Source organism: Lutjanus erythropterus, chromosome 5 (genome assembly GCF_056507025.1).
Source record: "Lutjanus erythropterus isolate fLutEry1 chromosome 5, fLutEry1.hap2, whole genome shotgun sequence".
In the NCBI taxonomy this organism is placed as follows: domain Eukaryota; kingdom Metazoa; phylum Chordata; class Actinopteri; order Lutjaniformes; family Lutjanidae; genus Lutjanus; species Lutjanus erythropterus.
The window spans coordinates 21,814,844-21,833,221 of record NC_139321.1 but is presented as its reverse complement, the minus strand read 5'-3'; the positions used below and the strand labels follow the sequence as shown (position 1 = coordinate 21,833,221).

General features: G+C 40.8%; 4 protein-coding genes across 4 annotated transcripts; all 4 read left to right on the top strand.

Annotated features, from left to right (window-relative positions):
• Window positions 1–762: 762 nt before the first annotated feature.
• On the top strand, window positions 763–3,780 carry LOC146326831 (protocadherin gamma-A4-like). Its single transcript, XM_084718267.1, has 2 exons — window positions 763–3,277; window positions 3,775–3,780. The coding sequence occupies exons 1-2, from the start codon at window positions 893–895 to the stop codon at window positions 3,778–3,780; spliced, it is 2,391 nt and encodes a 796-aa protein (XP_084574393.1). The 5' UTR covers window positions 763–892.
• Window positions 3,781–4,602: 822 nt separating this feature from the next.
• On the top strand, window positions 4,603–7,017 carry LOC146326830 (protocadherin beta-15-like). The gene has a single exon (XM_084718266.1). It carries the CDS (start codon window positions 4,603–4,605, stop codon window positions 7,015–7,017), a length of 2,415 nt encoding a protein of 804 aa, XP_084574392.1.
• Window positions 7,018–8,609: 1,592 nt separating this feature from the next.
• LOC146326829 (protocadherin gamma-A11-like) lies at window positions 8,610–11,535 on the top strand. Its single transcript, XM_084718264.1, has 2 exons — window positions 8,610–11,055; window positions 11,494–11,535. The coding sequence occupies exons 1-2, from the start codon at window positions 8,671–8,673 to the stop codon at window positions 11,533–11,535; spliced, it is 2,427 nt and encodes an 808-aa protein (XP_084574390.1). The 5' UTR covers window positions 8,610–8,670.
• Window positions 11,536–13,474: 1,939 nt separating this feature from the next.
• On the top strand, window positions 13,475–18,327 carry LOC146326828 (protocadherin gamma-A4-like). Its single transcript, XM_084718263.1, has 2 exons — window positions 13,475–15,958; window positions 18,322–18,327. The coding sequence occupies exons 1-2, from the start codon at window positions 13,559–13,561 to the stop codon at window positions 18,325–18,327; spliced, it is 2,406 nt and encodes an 801-aa protein (XP_084574389.1). The 5' UTR covers window positions 13,475–13,558.
• Window positions 18,328–18,378: the final 51 nt, after the last annotated feature.

Sequence of the window (18,378 nt, the reverse complement as noted above, 5' to 3'; positions counted from 1 at the left end):
TGATATTTAGAACTGCAGTGATTAATTGGTTAATCAATTATTAGTCGATTATTAAATTAATAACATGCTAATGTGATAATTGATTAATTGGTTTGAGTAAGTTTTCAAGATAACAAAAATGTCAAAGTCCTCTAATCCAGGCTCCTTAAATGTGAACATTTCCTGTATTTTTTCGCTGACAGTAAACTGGACTTCTGGTTTGTGAGCAAAACAAGATCTTTGTGGACGTCATCTTGGGAAACACTGATCAACATTTTTCACAATTTTCTGCCATTTTATGGATGAAACAGCTACCTGATTAATTGAGACAACATTTTACAGATCAATCGATGATGAAAACAATTGTTAGGTGCAGCCAGAGTGATATTACAGTCACAGTGTTAGTAAATGTTTTGTTGTTGTACCCAGCTCGGCCTCTCTTTCGGAGTCTCAAGTGGTATTTGTTTATCTGTTGCCAGTAGCATTCTTTAGAAAGCTAGGGAGGTTATTTCAAACCAAATCGTATTGAACTCTGCTGTACTGAGGTGAACATCTCTCTTTAAGACAATTATTATTTTTTTTTACCACACATGCACAGTTCATTTGAACGTAATGGGAATATTGTCTTAAAGTAGTTTGAGACTTAATGAAGGATGCTCTATCACATACTAGTGTGAAAATAAAAAGAATGACTCATGGTGTCGCTGTTGGCTGACAGAAAATAGGCACTCACCACTCCACCCTCTACTACAGACATCAGCTGCGGATTTTCCAGAGAAACGGTCATATTTCCGACCATATTTTGTCGTGTATATTGCTCTTAAATATCGGATTATTGAATGTTTTAGGGAAACTTTATTTTTCGTCCTGGAAAGTTTATGTTCTACAAGCCTTGGAACATTTTCGTGTTAGGATGGAAGACAAAGGATTTTCAGTGTTCCGTCCGATCCTCTGTTTCGCTTCCTTTATTGTAACGCTGCACCTCGTTAATGGAGACCTGAGTTACTCGGTTTCAGAAGAGATGAAACGCGGGTCTGTTATCGGAAATATAGCCAAAGATCTCAGTCTTGATCTGAGGACCTTATCTTCTCGAAAGGCCCGTGTTGATTTTGAGGGGACTCGGAAGCGGTACTGTGACATTAATCTGAATACCGGAGATTTGATCACATCGGAGAGAACTGACCGAGAAAGTCTTTGTGGCAAAAAACCCTCGTGTGTTGTGAAAGTAGATCTGGTGTTAGAAAATCCACTGGAGCTTCATCGACTAAGTCTTCATATCCAAGATGTAAACGACAACTCGCCGCAATTCAATGACAATTTGATTGAAATGGAAATCAGAGAGTCAGCTGAGAAGGGTAACCGCTTCTCTATCGAGGAGGCCCATGACGCAGATATAGGTCAAAACGCTGTTCAAAGGTACAACCTTCAAAAGAATGACAATTTTATTCTTGCTGTTGATAGTAACAAGGTTGAACTCGTACTGGAAAATAAACTTGATCGAGAAAAGCAAAAGGAGATAAATTTGCTTCTGACAGCTTTAGATGGAGGCTCTCCTCAGAGATCAGGTACAGTAGTCATACACGTCACTGTACTGGATGCTAATGATAACGCTCCAGTGTTCAGCCAGGACGTTTATAAAGCCAGTCTGCCTGAAAACTCTCCTTTAGACACTGTGGTGATTCAGGTTAGTGCTACTGACGCAGATGAAGGAGTGAATGGAGATGTGACATATCACTTTGGCCACGTATCTGATGACGATGTAAATGTATTTTCTATTGATCCTAAAACAGGAGAAATTCGAGTAACTGGCGTGATTGACTTTGAAGAAAGTAGTTCTTTTGATATGAGAGTGAAAGCTAAAGACGGTTTAGGACTAACCTCTTATGCTAAAGTTGTAATAGATGTTACTGACATGAATGACAATTCCCCGTTGATATACCTGAAATCACTGACTAATCCCATACCTGAGAACGTGTCACCTGGTACAGAGGTGGGCATCATTAACGTGCAGGATGCAGATTCAGAGACAAACGGGCAAATCCGCTGCTCCATTCAGCAAAACGTTCCTTTTAAGTTGGTTCCTTCTATTAAAAACTATTATTCTCTGGTGACCACAGGACAACTGGACCGTGAAGTAGTTTCTGATTACAACATTACAATCACTGCCACTGACGAGGGCTCTCCACCTCTGTCCTCCTCTAAAACAGTTCAGTTATCTGTAGCAGACATCAACGACAACCCGCCTGTGTTTGAGGAACAGTCGTACAGCGCATATGTGAGTGAAAATAACAAACCTGGCTCCACTTTATGTTCCGTTACTGCCCGAGACCCCGACTGGAGACAAAACGGTACAGTGATTTATTCTCTGTTAGGCGGTGAGGTGAACGGTGCCCCGGTGTCCTCCTATCTGTCTGTTAACGGAGACACGGGGGTGATCCACGCTGTGAGGTCGTTTGATTATGAACAGTTCAGGAGTTTTAAAGTCCAGGTGATGGCCAGAGACAACGGTTCTCCTCCGCTCAGCAGCAACGTGACCGTCAGTGTCTTCATATCTGATGTGAATGACAACTCTCCTCAGATACTGTACCCCGCCCCGGAGGGCAACTCCTTCATGACCGAGCTGGTCCCCAAAGCTGCACACGGAGGCTCTCTGGTGTCCAAAGTGATAGCGGTGGACGCGGACTCCGGCCAGAACGCCTGGCTGTCCTATCATATAGTGAAGTCCACCGATCCGGGACTTTTCAGTATTGGTGTCCACAGCGGAGAGATCAGGACACAGCGGGACATTTCTGAATCTGACAGCATGAAACAGAACCTTATTGTGTCAGTGAAAGATAACGGACAGCCGTCTCTCTCTGCCACCTGTTCCATGTATTTACTTATTTCTGATAACTTGGCTGAGGTGCCAGAACTGAAGGATATTTCTTATGATGAGAAGAATTCCAAACTGACCTCTTATCTGATCATCGCTCTGGTGTCTGTGTCCACGTTTTTCCTGACCTTCATTATCATCATCGTGGGTGTGAGGTTTTGTCGCAGGAGAAAGCCCAGACTGTTGTTTGATGGAGCAGTTGCCATCCCCAGCGCTTATCTCCCTCCTAATTACGCAGATGTTGACGGCACAGGAACTTTACGCAGCGCTTACAATTATGACGCCTACCTGACAACAGGTTCTAGAACCAGTGACTTTAAGTTTGTGACTTCTTACAACGACAACACACTGCCTGCTGACCAGACTCTGAGGAAAAGTCCAACAGACTTTGCTGACGTGTTTGGGCAACCAGATAACTCTCCAGAGGTAGGCCACATATAACTTTATATAAAACTTGTCTTTGCTTTTGACTATCAAATTTTATCTCCATAGACTTCCTATTACCTTACATTTAAATATTTCAGTATGTGTTGGGTTATTCAGAACATGAGTGTTTTCCCGCTTGTATGAAATTTGTATATAAGCCTCTATATTCATGACACGAAACCCTGACTGTTGGGTGTCTATTTTGTTGCCTTGTTATGCATTTCTTCAACAATATAGTTGGATTGATTTAAATTTTGTTTGCTTTTTTCGCTTTTCGCCCATTGCTTGATTAAGATTCAAAAGATTTTCACCATCCTATGCTTTTGGAATAAAGTAAATTCGCCACCCAAGAAACATGAATTTAATTATTTGCAGGTGAAACGGTCAATGTGAGTATAGGTTAAAGTTTTTAGAAGAAGCCAGTTACAGGGTATCTGTGACGGCAATCCCTTCATTCCGTTGATAACTCTCCTTTGCACGTGTTCCTTTCCTTCCAGCAATGATAAAAGTAGCAATCATACAAGATGAATTTGTATGTGCAATACTTCGTAGATTCACATGCTGACTAAACATATTTTAATCAAATTTTAGATTTTCTTAATTGAGAAAAAAGGCAGGTTGTTCAATATGCAGATCGTTTAGTGTATTGATATGGCCATCAGACATTGGCTGCCACATTTGTGTATTAGATTTCATAGTTGAGTGTACTGTAGTTAACCGCTGAATAATTTGCCATAAAAATAAAATAGTCATCTGTTTTGTTGAATTACAAATATTCAAGGTCTCGTCATGTTTAAAATTTGAGCACGTCTTTTCTCTTGTTATTTTATACCTGTATTTTCACTTCAAATGTAAGATCAGAAGTATGTTTCTGTGTTCAGTGATCAGTCTGTCTCAATTCTTTAAGAGCAGAAAAGTTAAATGCAAGAAATCTTTTGGTCTAATACTCGCCGTTCAAACGCTGTCCATGGTTCTGAATGGTGATGTCAGTATGCGCCTTTTACTCAAACCAAAAACCCCAATAAGATCGCATCACTTTGAATGTTAACACTAAAATATGGCATTGCAGTGTTGATCATGGCAACAACTGAGACATTTTTTCATCGAAGTTGTTTATTTGTAATATTTTAAATAAACTCACGGCGTCGCTGCTCACTCACAGATATATGAAGGCTTTCTCCACCCACTGCAAAGGGGGTAATGCTGCCATGAAAACCTAAGCTGCCATTGTCATAGTAGCGGCCTTCCTTCGTTCTGCCATTCCGTTTATTCCTTTTGGCGAAAAGGAAAATTTGCTTGTCTGTGTCTTCTTTCTGGTAAATACAATGAAACACAAGGGGAAATCGTTGTTGAGTTTTGTCTGCGGCTTTGCTGTCTTCGTCCATATCACCAATGCAGACCTCAGCTATTCTGCTCCGGAGGAGATGAGACCTGGATCTATTGTTGGAAATATTGCCAAGGATCTCGGGCTGGAAGTAGGGAAATTGTTCTCTCGTAAAGCTCGAATTGATACTGAGGAAAGCTACCAGCACTACTGTGATATTGATTTAAAAACGGGAAATTTTGTCACTCGGGAAAGGATAGATAGAGAGGAGCTGTGTGGGGAGAAGGTTTCCTGTATGCTTAAATTCGAGCTAGTCCTGGAGAGCCCTTTGGAGCTGCACCGCATTTTACTGCTCATTCAGGATGTAAACGACAATTCACCCATTTTCCCAAAGGATACAATAAAACTGGAAATAAGAGAATCGGCCGTCAAAGGAGCTCGATATCGAGTAAACGAAGCACATGACGCTGACATCGGACAAAATACAGTTAAACAATACAGTTTACAAAAGAATGAACATTTTGTTTTATCTGTTCGAGACGATAGTGATGGATCTAAGAACGTCGAGTTGGTTTTAGACAAAGAATTAGACCGTGAAAAGGAGCATGATTTAAATTTGGTGATGATTGCTGTTGATGGTGGTAATCCACAAAGGTCAGGAACTACCAATATAATCGTGACTGTGTTAGATGCTAATGATAACGCCCCAGTGTTTGACAAAGCATTTTATAAAGCCAGTCTACCTGAAGATTCTGCCCTTGATACTGTAGTCGTCACAGTAAGTGCCACTGATGCAGACGAGGGAATAAATGGGGAGGTGACATATGATTTTAGCCGCATTTCAGACAGAGCTAGAAAGGTTTTTTCTCTGGACAGTAAAACTGGAGAGATAAAAGTCATAGGTCCACTTGATTACGAGAGTAATTCTAAATATGAAATGCGCATTGATGCCAAAGATGGTTATGGACTTTCATCTGATTCTAAAGTAATGATTGATATCACTGATGTGAATGATAATGCTCCAGTGATATATATGAAATCACTGACTACTCCCATACCTGAGAGCGTGTCACCTGGTACAGAGGTGGGCATCATTAACGTGCAGGACAGAGACTCTGAAAGTAACGGACAGGTCCGCTGCTCTATTCAGCAAGGCGTCCCTTTTAAGTTGGTTCCTTCTATTAAAAACTATTATTCTCTGGTGACCACAGGACAACTGGATCGTGAAGTAGTGTCTGATTACAACATTACAATCACTGCCACTGACGAGGGCTCTCCACCTCTGTCCTCCTCTAAAACAGTTCAGTTATCTGTAGCAGACATCAACGACAACCCGCCTGTGTTTGAGGAACAGTCGTACAGCGCATATGTGAGTGAAAATAACAAACCAGGCTCCACTTTATGTTCCGTTACTGCTCGAGACCCCGACTGGAGACAAAACGGTACAGTGATTTATTCTCTGTTAGGCGGTGAGGTGAACGGTGCCCCGGTGTCCTCCTATCTGTCTGTTAACGGAGACACGGGGGTGATCCACGCTGTGAGGTCGTTTGATTATGAACAGTTGAGGAGTTTTAAAGTCCAGGTGATGGCTAGAGACAACGGTTCTCCTCCGCTCAGCAGCAACGTGACCGTCAGTGTCTTCATATCTGATGTGAATGACAACTCTCCTCAGATACTGTACCCCGCCCCGGAGGGCAACTCCTTCATGACCGAGCTGGTCCCCAAAGCTGCACACGGAGGCTCTCTGGTGTCCAAAGTGATAGCGGTGGACGCGGACTCCGGCCAGAACGCCTGGCTGTCCTATCATATAGTGAAATCCACCGATCCGGGACTTTTCAGTATTGGTGTCCACAGCGGAGAGATCAGGACACAGCGGGACATTTCTGAATCTGACAACATGAAACAGAACCTTATTGTGTCAGTGAAAGATAACGGACAGCCGTCTCTCTCTGCCACCTGTTCCATGTATTTACTTATTTCTGATAACTTGGCTGAGGTGCCAGAACTGAAGGATATTTCTTATGATGAGAAGAATTCCAAACTGACCTCTTATCTGATCATCGCTCTGGTGTCTGTGTCCACGTTTTTTCTCACCTTCATTATCATCATCGTGGGTGTGAGGTTTTGTCGCAGGAGAAAGCCCAGACTGTTGTTTGATGGAGCAGTTGCCATCCCCAGCGCTTATCTCCCTCCTAATTACGCAGATGTTGACGGCACAGGAACTTTACGCAGCGCTTACAATTATGACGCCTATCTGACAACAGGTTCTAGAACCAGTGACTTTAAGTTTGTGACTTCTTACAATGACAACACACTGCCTGCTGACCAGACTCTGAAGAAAAGCCCATCAGACTTTGCTGATCCGTTTGAAGATTTAGAGTTATCTGTAGAGGTAGGAAATGTTCAAAGTTCTTAAGTGATCACAATGCATTTCTGCCTTGTTTACGAATCCTCTTTAGCTGCAGCATGTGCTTGTCTCCGAAATTGTAAAGTGATATTTGTGGTTGTTGAAGAGAATTGCTTGCATAATGGAATGAAACTTTCATCTTTTAGGTTGCTACTTCCTTTTTAAATGAGGTGAGCGAATTATTACATTTTTGACATTGTCCTTCACTGCCACGAGACTGTATTTGTTGACGCTGTTTCTTGATATTCGTCCTTATCAGCACACATGTTTCAATTCTTTATGGTCTCTACCTCAGACAGATGAACTTTAAATATGATTAACTGAGTCGGACGGTCTGTCAGTTTGTTGGTATTATAAAGTTGCTATCTGTGGATTGTTTTAAGTAGCACGTATTTGGCATTAACTCTTGGTGCAAAATCACTTGTGACCACGGATTTGCTTCAGGTTCATATTTGTCATCAGAAAATCCTGGCCTCTTGGTGAAAATGTACTATTACAAGAATATGTTTTTCACCATTGAAGTTCACATATGTGAGAAGCTGTCACAGAATTATTACTTTTTATATCAGTAGTTCTTTGCAGTCTCTCTTGAGTGGTTTTACATTCTTTACTTTAAAACGGTTTTGTTCTTCCCGTCATCAGCAGGTGTCACTAATTGCCACTGATGGAAACGCAGTAACTTTATTTTTACGTCGGCTAACCGTTAGGTCTTGGAAGAAGGTAGCGTTTACTTCTGTGAATATGTTTCTAACTGACATTATTAGAATAGAAGAACACTAAGAACCCCAAAACAGAGATTAATATCCCTCTTTCATCAGTCCCATCAAATCACAGAGTAGCTGTCCATGGTGCTGAAACAGTCCTGCATTGCTGAGGCACCACCGAAGCTGGAGATATGTTTATCCTTGATGTTGCCGCTACTACTCCCACTACTACTCCCACTATTACTACTACTACTACTACTACTACTACTTCTACTGCTACTACTACTACTACTAATAATAATAATAATAAAAATAATAACAAATTCCATACTAAATGAAACATTGCAATTTTGAATTCTGTGTATATCACATCTTCTATCATTGTATGCTAAGTATATAAGTCAATAAGCTGGTGAATATTATAACGTTATACTGAACTTGACTTTTCTTTCTCTTTCAATTAGTATTTATTATGTATTCCTTATATGGCATTCTGCAGAAAGTCTAGTGAAGGTAACACATTTCAAAACGAATCTCACTGAGCCTCGCTGTATTGAGATGAACATAATTAAAGCTCAGCGAGTTAAAATGAATAGTTCTTGAGTGTGGTTTAAAGAAAATTTACAAAAACGCATGCAAATTTCATTTGAACATAATGTTAATGTGATTTTAACGTAGTTGAGACTTAGTGAAAGGCTTTTCATTGCATACTAGTGTGAAGATAAAACATGGCTCCTGGTGTCGCTGTTGGCTGACAGAAAACAGGCACTCACCACTCCACCCACCACTGAGTAGGTATCAGTTGCGGATTTTCTAGAGAAACTGTGACATTCCTGACCATATTTTATCGCACACATTGCTGTTCAGTGTTGGATTATTTTGTATTTCTGGACAGTTTCTATGTTTTCGAACATAAAGACATAAGTTGTACAAGCCGGAGACGCCTGGTTGTGTCAGGATGGAAGACAAAGGATTTTCAGCGATTCGTCCCTTCTCCTGCTTCGCTTTCTTTATTGTAACGCTGCACCTCGTTAATGGAGACCTGAGTTATTCTATCCCAGAAGAGACGAAACGCGGCTCTGTTATTGGAAATATAGCCAAAGATCTCGGTCTTGATCTGAGAACCTTGACGTCACGAAAGGCCCGTGTTGATTTTGAGGGGACTCGGAAGCGGTACTGTGACATTAATCTGAATACCGGAGATTTGATCACATCGGAGAGAATTGACCGAGAAAGTCTTTGTGGCAAAAAACCCTCGTGTGTTGTGAAAGTGGATCTGGTGTTAGAAAATCCACTGGAGCTTCATCGACTAAGTCTTCATATTCAAGATGTAAACGACAACTCGCCAAAATTCAGAGAAAATTTGATTGAAATGGAAATCAGAGAGTCAGCTGAGAAGGGTAACCGCTTCTCTATCGAGGAGGCCCATGACGCAGATATAGGTCAAAATGCTGTTCAAAGGTACAACCTTCAAAAGAATAACAATTTTATTCTTGCTGTTGATAGTAACAAGGTTGAACTCGTACTGGAAAATAAACTTGATCGAGAAAAGCAAAAGGAGATAAATTTGCTTCTGACAGCTTTAGATGGAGGCTCTCCTCAGAGATCAGGTACAGTAGTCATACACGTCACTGTGCTGGATGCTAATGATAACGCTCCAGTGTTCAGCCAAGACGTTTATAAAGCCAGTCTGCCTGAAAACTCTCCTTTAGATACTGTAGTGATTCAGGTTAGTGCTACTGACGCAGATGAAGGAGTGAATGGAGATGTGACATATCATTTCGGCCACTTATCTGAAGACGATGTAAATGTATTTTCTATTGATCCTAAAACAGGAGAAATTCGAGTAACTGGCGTGATTGACTTTGAAGAAAGTAGTTCTTTTGAAATGAGAGTGCAAGCTAAAGACGGTTTAGGACTAACCTCTTATGCTAAAGTTATAATAGATGTTACTGATATGAATGATAATGCTCCAGTGATATACCTGAAATCACTCAGTAACCCCATACCTGAGAACGTGTCACCTGGTACAGAGGTGGGCATCATTAACGTGCAGGATAGAGACTCTGAGACTAACGGCAAAGTCCGCTGCTCCATTCAACAAAACGTCCCTTTAAAATTAGTTCCTTCTATTAAAAACTATTATTCTCTGGTGACCACAGGACAACTGGATCGTGAAGTAGTGTCTGATTACAACATTACAATCACTGCCACTGACGAGGGCTCTCCACCTCTGTCCTCCTCTAAAACAGTTCAGTTATCTGTAGCAGACATCAACGACAACCCGCCTGTGTTTGAGGAACAGTCGTACAGCGCATATGTGAGTGAAAATAACAAACCTGGCTCCACTTTATGTTCCGTTACTGCTCGAGACCCCGACTGGAGACAAAACGGTACAGTGATTTATTCTCTGTTAGGCGGTGAGGTGAACGGTGCCCCGGTGTCCTCCTATCTGTCTGTGAACGGAGACACGGGGGTGATCCACGCTGTGAGGTCGTTTGATTATGAACAGTTCAGGAGTTTTAAAGTCCAGGTGATGGCCAGAGACAACGGTTCTCCTCCGCTCAGCAGCAACGTGACCGTCAGTGTCTTCATATCTGATGTGAATGACAACTCTCCTCAGATACTGTACCCCGCCCCGGAGGGCAACTCCTTCATGACCGAGCTGGTCCCCAAAGCTGCACACGGAGGCTCTCTGGTGTCCAAAGTGATAGCGGTGGACGCGGACTCCGGCCAGAACGCCTGGCTTTCCTATCATATAGTGAAATCCACCGATCCGGGTCTTTTCAGTATTGGTGTCCACAGCGGAGAGATCAGGACACAGCGGGACATTTCTGAATCTGACAACATGAAACAGAACCTTATTGTGTCAGTGAAAGATAACGGACAGCCGTCTCTCTCTGCCACCTGTTCCATGTATTTACTTATTTCTGATAACTTGGCTGAGGTGCCAGAACTGAAGGATATTTCTTATGATGAGAAGAATTCCAAACTGACCTCTTATCTGATCATCGCTCTGGTGTCTGTGTCCACGTTTTTTCTCACCTTCATTATCATCATCGTGGGTGTGAGGTTTTGTCGCAGGAGAAAGCCCAGACTGTTGTTTGATGGAGCAGTTGCCATCCCCAGCGCTTATCTCCCTCCTAATTACGCAGATGTTGACGGCACAGGAACTTTACGCAGCGCTTACAATTATGACGCCTACCTGACAACAGGTTCTAGAACCAGTGACTTTAAGTTTGTGACTTCTTACAACGACAACACACTGCCTGCTGACCAGACTCTGAGGAAAAGTCCAACAGATTTTGCTGATGTATTTGGAGAGTCAGGTGAATCTCCTGAGGTAGGAATATGTTTTTTTATTTAACATCCATTTTAACAATTTTTTTTCTGTCTTGTATGACAGCGTTGCAAATCATAGAAAATATTTACTTGCGTTCATATGAATTCACAGATGCAACAAAATCCTCTTACATAATGTTTAATTAAGCTGTTGGTCTGGAAGGACTTTTGTGGTCTTAGGGTTTGAAATTTGAAGTCTGAAGTAAACATCTTCTTTCATTTGTTTGTGGTATTTATCAGATGTGTCATTGTTCTGAAAAGCAGGCAGTCCAGTCTTCCCTACAATCACTGTGCAGTATGTTAAAATATGTATGATCTGTCCTTCGAGTAATGTGTGATACTAATCCCTATGCTTTTAGACCAAACATTGAATAATTAACACAGAAACTGTAGCCCTGAAAATACAGTGTCATAATAATAATGTCCTTTTTGCATTTAGTTGGCTGTGTTTGAGGAGCTGCATTTTGGTTCTCCTCTGTAGAAGGAGGAATGTTGTGAATGTTCTCTGAATATCAAAGCACTTTATACGATGTACACATAACTTTCCATGTAGATTATTTATGAGTTTGACCCACCCCCGTTGTTGCATTATACAGTCAAGGTTTTGTTTTCTTACAACAGCGTTGAACTGCATTGTGTGTGATACAAGAAAAATTAACACCATATTCTTGAGAATGTTGTTGGAGATAATATTCAATATTGTCTTCCATCCATTTAGTTATTATACTGGAGGTCACTATTAAACTTTTTGAGGCAAGCACATTTCAGTTTTGGTTTAAAAATATTAAAAAGTCCTGATATTGAATGTTAAAATGGTTGTGCTGAACTTTTTGGTATTTGTTGAAGGCTGGTTAGTCTCAAAGAATAGTCTGTCAAAGAAATTGTTCAGACAAGTCATCAAGGCTTAAAACTATTGTGATACCTTTTTTTAACCACTTACCACATAAATGTTTCTGTGTTGTGCTGACAAAGAGCCATGGTCCTATTTATAAACACATTTGAAATTACTCCTTACAGTTTTAGTGCTAATTTTTATCTGTATCAACTTCAGCTGAGGTACAGGAATTGGCTCTATTTAGAGTCATATATTCAAAGTGAAGGAAACAAGAAAGAGGAAAAAACGACTTCGCTTTTGCTACAGATGTATTCACTAAAATACTACTTTACAATTTAACAATTTTAAGTATGTTAGTAAAATTATATTTGGTGCAAATGAATGAGATGCATGTATTATTATGTTTAAAGGAAAATTACAAAATAAAATCAGCGTAGAGGCCTGAACCATACATGACAAGCCAGCCAGCACAGATACAAATAAATCCAACCAATCTAATCTCCATAGGTTATGTGCTCCTTGTAATGGAGAGGACACTGCACAGGTCCCCCACCAGCAAATTCTAAGGGGTTATCAAATCACACGTTGTAAGATCAGATCCCTTTAATATAGTATTCACGGATAGTTCTTTTAATTTATTTTTATGAAACAGAACCCTAAAGACTCTCTGGGCCTTCAAGACCTGCTTCTTCCTCATCTGCGTAAATGTGCCCCTGCCCTGGATGTATCCAGACGAGGCACTTTTAAGGACCACAAACATGCTTTTAAGATTGATTTAATGCAATGTTGCTTAATTACGAAGGACTTAATTCTTAGTAAGAATTAGCATAAAGGTTATTTATGTCCCTCATATGCAAATATGTTGTGTGTACTACCATGGAAGTACACCCCTATGAGCATAGTAGCTCAGTAGGATTTTTCAACATATTCCATAATGGAACAGTTAATTTAGATTAGACTGAGTGTACATTTTTATCATTTTACAGCTCCCACTCCACTGAATGATTATTACTTATGTTTATCTCTACAATATATTTATTTAATCACTCTCTCAGTGGTACCCTCATCCATGAAATTCCTACTTGGCTAGAATAATAACTTCTGTAGCAAGAGAAAAAATGGTTTGGGTCAGAGTAAAGACAGTTGATTTGCACATAGGCAGTGAACTGTCTGCTTTGTTGTGAAATCAGTTACCATACCATAGCCTTTAAAGGTGGTTTTGGCTTTTCAATAATTAATGTGTCATGATATTTGTATATAAATTATGTGCTTATTCTCTATAATAAACCTCTCAAATGACTAATAATTGCTTACATATTCATAAACTTTTCTTTATAGGCTTGGAGTGGTGCCGAAATATAATAAATCGAACACGAAAACAATGACAGTGCAAACGTTTACTGTTCATCTTTCACGTGCAGAGATGAAATTGAACTCATAGTGTCGCTGTTGACCAGCAAAGGAAACACGCCTCCCCCTCTTGCTCGTGCATTGTGATGTTCTCCTTGTCAAATCACACCCTCGGATGTGCTTTGGTCAGCGTTCGCTTCAAATACATTGTTTTTCACTATAGCTGATTTTCGTTGTTATACTGGACCGCGTAAAATTTCACAGCGGGACAAACAACACCATTAAACGCTCTTGAGATATTTTCCATTTTTGTCCCAGGATGGCACACAATGGATATTCGGCGGCAGGCCTGCTTTACAGCGCTGTTTTTTTTCTTCAGCTGCTTTGTATCGGTAACGGAGATGTGAGCTTTTCTATTCCAGAGGAAATGAAACGCGGATCTGTCATAGGAAATATAGCCAAGGACCTCGGTTTAAACGTGGGGAAGCTATCTGCTCGAAAGGCCCGCATTGACAGCGAGCTGAATCGTGAACGGTACTGTGACATAAACCTTAACACGGGAGATTTGATTGTAGCTGAAAGAATTGACAGAGAGGCGCTTTGCGGCGAAAAGGCATCTTGCATCCTTAAATTTGAGTTAATCTTAGAGGCACCTTTGGAGCTGCACCGCATTTCACTACAAATACACGATATCAACGATAATTCGCCTGTTTTTACTAAAGATGAAATCAAGATCGAAATCAATGAACTGGCTGTACAGGGATCTCGCTTCCGCCTTTTGGAGGCACATGATATAGATATCGGTCAAAACGCAGTTCAAAGCTATATATTACAAACCAATGACTATTTAGTGTTGAAAATTCAGTCAAAGTCAGATGGAGGTAAATTTGCAGAGCTAGTGTTGAATAGAGAATTGGACCGGGAGGAACAGCAGGAATTCAAATTACTGCTCACTGCACTAGATGGAGGCAGTCCTCAAAGAACTGGCACTGCGACTGTACATGTGACCATCCTAGATGCAAATGACAACGCTCCAGTGTTTAGCCAAACTGTGTATGAAGCCACTCTGCCTGAAAACTCTCCTCCAAATACTGTAGTGGTAACAGTGGAAGCAACTGATGCAGATGAAGGTCTAAACGGTGCAGTGACTTATGAATTAAGTCGTATTTCAGAAACAGGCAGGAGAGTATTTTCTTTAAATCACACCACAGGAGAAATTAAAGTAATAGGGCCTTTGGATTTTGAGAAAGAGTCAATGTATGAAATACGCGTAGCCGCCAAAGATGGATACGGCCTTACCTCAGATTCTAAAGTGATAATTGAAATTTCTGATGTTAATGACAATACACCTGAAATCAGTTTGAAATCTCTTAATAACCCCATACCCGAAAATGTGTCACCTGGTACAGAGGTGGGCATCATTAACGCGCAAGACAGAGACTCTGAGACTAATGGACAAGTCCGCTGCTCCATTCAACTAGGCACTCCCTTTAAATTAGTTCCTTCAATTAAAAACTATTATTCTCTGGTGACCACAGGACAACTGGACCGTGAAGTAGTGTCTGATTACAACATTACAATCACTGCCACTGACGAGGGCTCTCCACCTCTGTCCTCCTCTAAAACAGTTCAGTTATCTGTAGCAGACATCAACGACAACCCGCCTGTGTTTGAGGAACAGTCGTACAGCGCATATGTGAGTGAAAATAACAAACCTGGCTCCACTTTATGTTCCGTTACTGCTCGAGACCCCGACTGGAGACAAAACGGTACAGTGATTTATTCTCTGTTAGGCGGTGAGGTGAACGGTGCCCCGGTGTCCTCCTATCTGTCTGTTAACGGAGACACGGGGGTGATCCACGCTGTGAGGTCGTTTGATTATGAACAGTTCAGGAGTTTTAAAGTCCAGGTGATGGCCAGAGACAACGGTTCTCCTCCGCTCAGCAGCAACGTGACCGTCAGTGTCTTCATATCTGATGTGAATGACAACTCTCCTCAGATACTGTACCCCGCCCCGGAGGGCAACTCCTTCATGACCGAGCTGGTCCCCAAAGCTGCACACGGAGGATCTCTGGTGTCCAAAGTGATAGCGGTGGACGCGGACTCCGGCCAGAACGCCTGGCTGTCCTATCATATAGTGAAATCCACCGATCCTGGACTTTTCAGTATTGGTGTCCACAGCGGAGAGATCAGGACACAGCGGGACATTTCTGAATCTGACAGCATGAAACAGAACCTTATTGTGTCAGTGAAAGATAACGGACAGCCGTCTCTCTCTGCCACCTGTTCCATGTATTTACTTATTTCTGATAACTTGGCTGAGGTGCCAGAACTGAAGGATATTTCTTATGATGAGAAGAATTCCAAACTGACCTCTTATCTGATCATCGCTCTGGTGTCTGTGTCCACGTTTTTCCTGACCTTCATTATCATCATCGTGGGTGTGAGGTTTTGTCGCAGGAGAAAACCCAGACTGTTGTTTGATGGAGCAGTTGCCATCCCCAGCGCTTATCTCCCTCCTAATTACGCAGATGTTGACGGCACAGGAACTTTACGCAGCGCTTACAATTATGACGCCTACCTGACAACAGGTTCTAGAACCAGTGACTTTAAGTTTGTGACTTCTTATGATGACAACACACTGCCTGCTGACCAGACTCTGAAAAAAAGTCCAACAGACTTTATTGAAATTTTTGGTCAACCAGATGAATCTCCCCAGGTAGGCATAAATGTTTGCTTGTTCCTTTTAATTTTAAATAATATTTATTAATATCGTTATGAATTAAAATTTTCAGAATGAATGGGGTAGGTGCTTTTGACATAAAACAAAAGTTCCCACTTGGAATTGAACTGTGGATGTTGCGTCTGAGATTGATTCCTTTGGTGAACGTAAAACGGCCACTTTTCATCTAACGGCGATTGTCACTTTATAGTGAAACTGGCATTTTATCAGTTGCTTCTTATTGTTCTTTGTCAAATTATTTGTGACATGAGCAGTAACTTTTTCACTTTGCATTACTAATTTGTTAATAAATATACTATCATATTTTTGCCAGGAAATGCCTAACTTCATCACCCTCATTGTATATCTTCTTAAATTTTCATCATAATGTTGGTTTCACCCCTTTTCTAACTGTTTACAAGCGATTGCAGTATTGAGATGTTAGCCACTGCTTAGCGACAACGGGGTATCACAGCCTATAACACTGGTCTGTTTCTATTGCGTATATAACATTTACTGTTGTACATTTCTTCAGCAACCTTTGTAATACCATTACCATAAACTCAAATCTGGATTTCAGTGTGCTTAATTGTTAAGGTACGCCACCTAACGATACAAAAGAGCTTACCTGAAAATAGGTTAAAGTTTCAGTCGAAATGTCGATCTGATGCTGATTGTTTTAGACTTGGAATAAGAGGTGTCAGCTTCATTTTGAAATTCGATTTCCATACTTTATGAAAAGGAATATGCTTGTCTTCTATGAATATGTGGATTCCAACGACATTTTTAGAGAAAATAAAATAAATAAGTGAATAAATAATGACTCGTACAGGCTTGGTTGATAAAACTGGAGCGTGACAACATGCAAGTGCTCGTTTATACTGCATCAGCCTGCTTTAGTATTTGTGCCCGGAGCTTGCATCTTTAGCTCGTGCCTAAAGAGAGTTGAAGATGGTAACAACCGGCCTTAAATGTCCCTGTTGTCATGAAAGACAAGAATTCCTTCACCCCTGTCTCATCTAAATCACTGAATGCTATTGGGAGGAGGAGGTACCTGCTGCTGTTGTTGACAATTCAATGAGCTAAGGTGATGGTGATGATGACAATGATACAGTGACAGTGATAATAAAGCTTTTTTGTAAAATTATTTCAGATGCCGTAAATTTTATTTTAGTGTTAATTTTCGTCGTGATGCCAATGTCCAAAATAACAGAGACGAGTCGCGTTCTGTTGATGGTTATTTTCATTACATTGATAACGGGTTGTTGTTAGGTAATGCTCACTGTATTTAATGTTATTTTAGTTGTTATATTATCTATATGCCCCGTGAGGTTAAGATGGACACTTGCAGTCTGCCCCAGAGGAGCTTAAATGACTCTGTGTAGGTATAAGTCAACCTGTGCATGTATAAATATCAATTGTATGTTATACCTTATAGTGTATGTTTAATGTTTTGCTATGTGTTTTGTGCTTGCTGAAGCACAAATAGCCTACTTGGGACAAATAATGAAGTAACTGAAGCGTATTTGCTCCAGTTTCCGCACATAGCCCAGATACCCTGAGAACATAGTGAATGAGTAATTCTACATTACCCGTTGTTGTGAGTCTGACTATGAATTTTTGTCTTCAATATATTTGTTGGCCCTATTAGACTGATGAGCTGATCAGGTTGTACAGTGCCTGCAGCCCTGTATGCTATGTTCATTGCCCCCAGACCTCTGCTACCCTAACAGGTTTAACATTTTAATTGGAAGATGCTTGGATGTGGCCTTAAGAGACTGCTTTACTCTAAGGTATGCAGTTGAATGTTATATTTCGTTTGCTCCAAGGCCTCAAAGAGACAACATAGTGTCATCCATATAATTAAACATAGAAACTAAATGTGGGTAGTTTGTTGGTACCTATGAAGACTCATGGTTTAAACATGTGAACACGTTTTTATCTTCTTCACCTGAAGAGTGTATTTAGAATACCTGTAGTACTGAGGGTACCAAACGTTTGTTGTTGTCATTTTTGGATGTTTTTGGTTGACACTATGCTCTACAGCAAGGACCGCGACATGTTTGCCAGGTGTTAAGTCAACCAAAGTAAGAGTTGCGCATAAGAAATGTCAAAAACAATCCATGGACCTACCTCTGTTCCAACGCCATTTATGGTGCTGAATTGTATTTCTTACAGTGCGCATATAAATCATGGGTATTTAAATGAACGAAGACAATGACATGAAACACACGTTTTATGTTAATGTTGGATTAAGGCCTTGCAGTTTCAACTCATTATGACAGAAGCTGTAGCATCGTCTTTGGCTAATTCATTTGTAATTTTCCAGTTGATCCCACAGTGTCGCTGCGCACTTGCAGATATGAGGCAGTTTTTTCCTCCACCCACTGCAAGAGGGCAGTAATCCCAGCCTTGAA